The sequence below is a fragment of the Echinops telfairi genome, unplaced genomic scaffold (assembly GCF_000313985.2).
Source record: "Echinops telfairi isolate 266 unplaced genomic scaffold, ASM31398v2 ScPeMD7_18;HRSCAF=68, whole genome shotgun sequence".
In the NCBI taxonomy this organism is placed as follows: Eukaryota; Metazoa; Chordata; class Mammalia; order Afrosoricida; family Tenrecidae; genus Echinops; species Echinops telfairi.
In genome coordinates, this window is record NW_022103915.1 from 61,831,637 (window position 1) to 61,839,444 (window position 7,808).

General features: G+C 38.4%; 1 protein-coding gene and 1 pseudogene across 1 annotated transcript in view; one reads left to right on the plus strand and one right to left on the minus strand.

Annotated features, from left to right (window-relative positions):
- MIS18BP1 (MIS18 binding protein 1) overlaps nt 1-7,808 on the plus strand; it is a 43,188-nt gene that overhangs the window by 34,000 nt on the left and 1,380 nt on the right. The window contains exon 13 of the mRNA XM_045287640.1: nt 4,838-4,925. Within this exon, the coding sequence (XP_045143575.1) occupies nt 4,838-4,925 (88 nt within the window). The remainder of the gene's footprint in view (nt 1-4,837; nt 4,926-7,808) is intronic.
- LOC115868721 lies at nt 1,363-1,784 on the minus strand (annotated as a pseudogene).

A 7,808-nucleotide genomic window follows, 5' to 3' on the forward strand; every position in this document is an offset into this window, starting at 1 on the left:
CCCAACCCAACATGTAACCTAATATACCACCAGGGCTTGCCTCTGAACTATTAAGGAAAGTCATTTTCATGCATCACTAATGAGGTAACAATTTAATTTCAGTAGGCAATAATTTTTAGTATTTTAACAAAAGAATAAATTCACATGCCATTTCACCCACTAATTCTACTCCTAGCAATTGTGAATGTACAGCTAAGGAAATGGCATGAGGCCACATCTCACCTCATTGGGCAACACAAAGGAGAAAAAATCAACTCCACACTAGCCCAAAGCCAACTGGCATATTTCCACCACCCTCCATTCTGAAATCTCCCATGGCACTCTACTTTTCTGCTATGTTCAATAATTTGTGGCAGTGGCCACGCAGAACTCACAAACAATATTCACAATTATAGGTGCTTATTTGGGAAGCTAACAGGTTACAAACTGGTAAGGTTACAATCCTTTTGTCTATAGTAGTTCTTGCCATACTGCCAAGCATATCTCTCTGGTCCCTTCGTCTCTGTCTCCCTGATGTGGGAAACCCATTGCTCTGCCTCAAGGTCTCCATGTTGCTTCTCTACTCTGCCTCATGGTCTTGGTGTGGCTCCTCTGCTCTGTCTTACGGTCTCAGTGCTGCAGCCTCTGCTGTCTCTTCAGACAGGGATTTCACACAAAAGGCATCTTGCATGCATTCTGCTAGTAGCTAGTAGAAAGTCACTGGTCCAAAAATAATAATAATAAAAGTCACTCTCCCTGCTTCACAGATGGCTCTCTTATACCTAGAGGAATGCCCAAACTGACCATTCCCCTCTTAGTGTTTCATGCTCCCTATTTACATAGTCACACCCAATGATTTGGGGGGAGTTACAAAGACATGAATAGAAAAACCATATTTAAGCAACTTCACAACAGCTTATCCATTGCAACATTGTTTATGATGACAAATGACTAGAAACTACTCAAATGCCCCCCAAGAAGAGACTATTTAAATAAATTCTGCAGTGGGGGAGGGAGGGGGACAAGGGCTCAAGTAGAAAGAAAATGTTTTGGAAATGTTGATGGCAACATATGTACAAGTGTGCTTAATACAATTGAATGATGGATTGTCATAAGATTTGTAAGAGTCCTCCCCCCAATAAAATGATTAATAAAAACAATTGAAATCATAAAAAATTGAATAAATTCTCGTACATTATATAGATAGACTGACTTAAAACCCCAAACTCGCTGCCATCAAGTTGATTCCAACTCCAAGAATGTAACTTATTTTTTTAATTAGTTTATTTGTAACATAGTAGGGACTACATCGGATATTTTTCTCAAGTGGCAAATGAGGCAAAAGGTAACATTTCTCTATGATTCCTAATGAGAATCTCGAAATCATCTGTCTTTTGAAGGATTCAATTTCTTATGATGTCTGTGATACTGCCCATGAGGATACCAACGGTGCTTCGTAGTAAAGAACATTTTACTAAGTTGTTCTATCATAGGTCCTTGTTCAAGGGGCTCATCTTTCACTTAATCTAGTTTCCAGCACATGATCATGTGTTTCTGCACTGTTATGTAGAAGATCTGGCCGAGGAACAGGTTTTGTATGTTCATGGAATGTCCACAGAAGGGTGGTAGCATACTATTGTCCTGCCATCTGATGTCAAAGCAAGCTCTACCTTGCAAGTATAGTCATCTGGGAGAGGCGGTGTAGATATATGACAAACACTGTATAAAACTCCATTTCGAATTGATAAGAAATGTTGCAGGACAGTTCTGTTTGACAGTGCCCATGTTACTGCTGCTACTGCCATGGTGGACCAAGATGCGTGTATCAGATGGTATAGTAGAAAGCAAAAGATGTTATACAGAGAAACTGTTTGAAACATCTGCTTTCAGGCACATCTGTTTTCATCCCTTGACGGGTCCTCACGGCAAAACCGCCATGTTGTCTGAATCTAACTCTTTCCAGAATAGAAAGTCTCATCTTTGGGAAGAAGTACAGCCAGAAAGCTCCTTAAAGGATTGTGAGGGTTTTTCACATATACTTTAGGCATACTGTCAAGAGAGACCAGTCCCTGGAGAAGACATCACGCTTGGATAAACAGAGAGGCAATGTGAAAGATGACCCTCAGCAAGCTGAATTGACACAGTGGCTACACCAATGAACTCAAACCAGAGAACAAGTGTGAGGCTGGTCCAGACCAGGCAGTGTTTCACTGTGTTGTACGTGGGTCGTGGTGGATTGGAACCAACTTGATGACACCTAATAACGATGGTTTTGTAGCAATTAACTGGTTTTAACAGTGGTTTTATAAGCAAGGTAACTTTCAGACTTACCATGTACATGAAACAATCTGTTCTTCTTCCAATACAGATTTGCTAGTTTTGGCAGTGAACGGTATTTTCAGTATTCTTTGACAGCACCCTAATTCAAAAGCATTAATATTTCAGCTTTATATATTGTCCAGCCTTCACATGCATATAAAGCTATTGAAAATGCACCCCTCACACATACACAATTGTGTGTGTGTTGTGTAGCTATAAGTGGGAATCCACTTGATGGTAGTACGTTTGCTATGTGTGTGTATTATAAGATATGAGGGGCCTTAAGTTTGTAGTAATTTTGAAGCCTTCTCATATATTTATTATAGCTTTCATTTTATTTAATACCTATTAAGTAATTCATTAAACACTGAAAAACATTTTTTCTCTCTAGAGAGGGGCCAAGATAGTTGAGGATGAATGAAAGACTGAATTTTGAACACCATGAACATAAGAAATATTTGAAATATTAAAAAGTATATGAAAAGCATAGGGTTAGCTAGTAGGCACAGCAATGATGAGAATAAACTTGAAAATTAGGCTCCTCCATTTAGCTGGTAAAGTCAGTATTGATCACAGCAAGAATAATTCCTGTACAGTCGTAGACAAAGGCCAGATGATAATGGTTAAGAAAAAATATTCTATCCTCTCAAGAAACATGGTGAAATTTTAAATTCATTTATTGGACAAAACCATCTTTTTTTTCATAGCAATCATAAATTATTTTGGTTTATTTAGTTTTAATTTTTATCATGAGCTATAGTGAACATATAATTTTGGACAAAAATTTTAATAATCACTTTGACCAGATTTTCCTCTAAATTAATGAGTCGAGTGTGTTTGTTAACAATGGGAAAAGGAAAAAAGATAGATGGTTTTTAAAAAGTACTTGTAATGAAAAGGTGTAGCAAGCAGGAGTTCTAAGAGGTTTTGGGAAAGAAGCAAGATGGAAGTTGAAGAGAATAATAAACAAAAAACAAGCTTTAATTTCCTAGACTATTTATTCATTGTTTCCCTCTAACTTTGGAGCATTTTATCCACCTCTATAGTCACACCCTGGTGGGTTACGAGTTGTGCTGTTAACACAGTAAGCACTTCAAAGCCAGTAGCTCCACAGGAGAAAGAGACGACTTTGTGCTCCAATAAAGATTAACAGCCTCATAAACCCACAGGCACAGTGCTAGCTTGTCCTTAGAGGTAGCTACTAGTCAGAATTGACTCAATGGCAGTGAGTTGTTTTTGTTGATTTTTTTTTTGAGTTATTGTCACACCATTGTCCCTCCTCTTGTTAAAAAAAAAATCTTAGTCTTTAATTTTGTTTATTGACTGTTTTTCCTTTACATGTTATCTTTGTTTAGGATATAATCAAAACATACACCAATTCAACAGTTTCTACAAGTACAAATTTACATTATTTTCTTTCAGGTTACTTACTACCTTTTCACCCTCTGAATGTTGTTAGATGCCATCAAATCGGTTCCGAATCATAGTGACCCAGTGCACACCAGAATGAAACTGCACAGTCCTGTACCATCCTCACAATGGTTTCTGTGCCTGAGCCCATTGTTGCAGCTACTGTGTCAATGCAACTCATTAAAGGCCTCCCTTTTTTTGATGCCCCTCCTTACCAAGCATGATGTCTTTCTCCAGGGACTGGTCTTTCCTAATAGTATGTCCAATGTATGTAAGAGGAAGTCTTGCCATCCTTGCCTCTCTGGAGCATCCTGGCCATATATCCTCCAAGATAGATTGGTGTTTCCTTTTAGCAGTCCAAAGAAACTTTCAGTATTTTTCTGCAGCACACACCATAATTCAAATGCATTGGTTCATCTTCAGTCTTCCCTATTCAGTGTCCAACTTTCCCATACATATGAGTCGATCACAGGATCAAACTAGAACCCCCTCCCAGGGGAACTAATAACAGAAACTTGGGTGAGGGGCAACAGGACGATGTAAGATGTGGGAAAATAATCTATAACATCAAGGGTTTGGGAGGGAGGGGGTGGGGCGAGGGGGAAGAAATGGGTAGCTCATATTAGGGGCTTAAGTGGGAAGAGAATGCTTTGAAAATGATGATGGTGGCATATGTGCAAATGTACTTGACACATTGGAGGAATGTATGGATTGTGATAAGCGATGTAAGAGCCCCCAATAAAAGTATTTAGGGGAAAAAAGAAGAAAATACTATGATGGCTGTGGTCAGGTGCACCTTAGTCCTCAAAGTACTATCCTTGCTTTTCATTACTCTAAAGAGGTCTGCGCAGCATCTTTTGATCCTTTGACTTCTGCTTCCATGAGCCTTGATTGTGGATCTGTGCAAAATAAAATCCTCGGCAACTTCAACCTTTTCTGTTTATCATGTTACCTATTGTGAAGATTTCAGTTGTGAAGATTTCAGTCTGATAATAGATTACCAGTTGAGTGGTAATCTATTGACGGCTACAATCCTTGGTTTTCATCAGCAAATGCTTCAATGATAATAATAAGTGCTGTGAATAAAAGTGTAATAATATTGACCTGAAATCATTTTGTATTCAAACAGGGATGATTGTGATAAATATGTTTTTCATATGCAGAAAAACCATAAAAGTAAAGGTGGTATTGTCTGGGGTAACATCAAGAAAAAAGCAGTAAGTATTTTTATTCTTAAATTCATTTAAAACATAGCTACTTAACTAATATATAACAAATCATGTGCGTTATATTTTTAAAGTCCCATGCCTTCAAGGTGTTTACTGCCTAATGGAAGTAAACTATAATACAAGTTCATATTTATTATGTACTTAACTATCTAAGTACTGTCAGATTAGAGCAAGAAGAACCGGTTCTAATGGCAGCTCACAGAAGGCAGGATTTGAGCAAGATGAGAATAAGGAAAATATTCATTTGTGGGCTGAAAAAAGGGAGAAAAAGAGCATACAGACCAAAAGAAGATATTTCAGTGATGCTGCAGAATTGGGCAGTGTTTTGTTGTGTTGTACATGGGGTCACTGAACAGAATTGATTCAGTTGTATCTAGCAACATCCATATTTAGGTACACACCTAGACTCCCATACACATACTCAACTGTGTAATCAATCACATTTTGGTATTTGTGACTAACTTTTATATGGTACTCCCAATACATAGTTGTCTTTTATTCATTCATATTTCTGTGTATTTTCAATGGTCAGTCCATCTTATTGAATGCCTGCCTCTTTCACTAACCCTCAATCTTACCAAGCATGATGTCATTTTCCAGGGACTGGTTTCTCCTGATAATATGTCCAAAATACTTAATAGTAAGTCTTACCATCCTTTCTTCTAAGAAGCATTCTGATTGCTTCTTCCAAGATAGATTTGTTTGTTCTTCCGGCAGTCCATGGTGCTTTCAGTATTTGCCAGGACCAAAAATTTAAATGTGTTGAATTCCTTTTGGCCTTCTTTTTTCATTGTCCAACCTTAAGATGCATATGTTGTTAGTGCCAACAAGATGGCTCTGATTCGTAGTGACTCTGTGTACAACATAACCTGCCTGGTCTTGTGCAGTCCTCACAATTGTTAACGTTGGAGCCCATTGTTGCAACAGTTGTGTCAACCATCTTACTAAGGGCCTTCATCTTTTTCAGTGCCCCTCTACTTAACCTTCTTCGGGGACTTGGTGTCTCCTGACAACATGTCGAATGTACATGAGACGAAGTCTCATAATCCTTGCTTCTATGGAGAATTGTGGCTGTACTTTTTCTGACTTTGTTCTTTTGGCAGCCTATGGTACTTTCAATTCGTGGACAGCACCAGCATTCAAATACAGTGATTCTTTTTCCATCTTTCTTATTCAGTACCCAACTTTCACATACATATGAGGCAATGGAAAATACTATGGCTTGGTTCAGACGTACCTTAATCCTTAAAGTAACATCATTTACCCACTGCAATGCATTGCTGGATATCTTGACTACTGATCATAAGAACATTGATTATGGATTCAAGCAAGACAAAAATCTTTGACAATCTCAAACATTTCTCCATTTATCATAATGTTAATTGCTGATCCAGTTGTGAGGATTTTTGTTTTTACATTGGGTTGTAATCCATACTAAAGGCTGCAATCCTTGATCATCAACAAATGCTTCAAGTCTTCTTTCACCAAGTGAAGTTGTGTCACCTGGGCAGCCTTCCTTCAACCCTGATGCTGTGTTCTTCTTTATATAATACAGCTTCTCAAATTATTTGCTCAGCACATAGACTGAATGGTGAGTGTAGTGAAAGCACAGAGCACTGGTTCTCTTGATTTAAAGTCACTCGGTATTCCCATGTTGTGTTTTTACCACTGCTTCGTGGTCCATATACAGATTCTGAACGGGCACAATGAATTGTTCTGAAACTCCCATTCTTAGTGCTATCCATAGTTGCTATCCACTTAGCCAAATACCTTTGCGTAGTCAATAAACCACACATTCAATCTTGCTGTACTCCCTCCTCTCGGCCAACATCCATCTGACATCAGCTGCATCTAATGCCACATCCTCTTCTGAATCCAGCTTGAACTTTTTACCGCTGTCCATGCATTGCTGCAACCATTGTTGAATTCCTTCCAACAAGATTGTACTTGAATTTGATATAATTGTTTGATAATTTCCATATCTTGTTAGGTAATTTTTCTTTGGAATGGATCTCTTCCAGAGAGTTGTCTTCCAAATATCTTGGCATAGATGAGTGAGTACATTCAGTGCTTCATCAACTTATCGAAATATTTCAATTGGTATTCTGTCAATTCCTGGACTTTTATTTTTAGATCATGCAAATTGGGCCTCTTCTATCAGTATCATCCATTCTTCATTATAGACTACCTTTTAAAATACTTTAATGTTGTACAATTCTTAAAGGATATTGGCCTAATTCTTTGTATACGCTGTCTGGTATCTTCGCTTGGCTTTGTCATTGGGGTTATGGTGGCTTCATAGAATGAACTAGGAAATGTTCCTTCCTTCTTCTACATTCTGGAATAGGTTAAGTGGAATTAGTATCAACTCTTCTGTGAATGTTTGCTAGAACTCTAGTGAATCCATTTGGGCCAGGGCTTTTTTTTTTGGTGGGAGTTTTTTAAAAAGCTATTGTTAATTTTACTGTTGGATATTTAGGTTTTGTTCCTTTGTGTTTAAATTTAAGTACATAGTGAATTTCTAAAAACTTAACCATTTCTTCTAGATTCCCAAATGTGTTACTAGTACAGCTTTTTATAATACTCTGTCAATGTACTATTTTCCTCCGTTGGTTCTTTATCTAAAGCCAGGTACACCTGTGTTCTCAGCCAGTGTGCCGAAGTGGGGTCGGGGTGGGTGGCAAACAAGAATGTAGCTTGTTCTCAGCTCTGAAGGTCAGGCTTGCTGGAGTGCTGCTGTGGGGGTGGGTCCACAGGAGGAAGCTGGGTGAGCTGGAGAGCTAGAGCTATCTGCTGGTGTTGGGAAGAGCTAGAGCTATCTGCTGGTGTTGGGAAGAGCTAGAGCTATCTGCTGGTGTTGGGAAGAGCTAG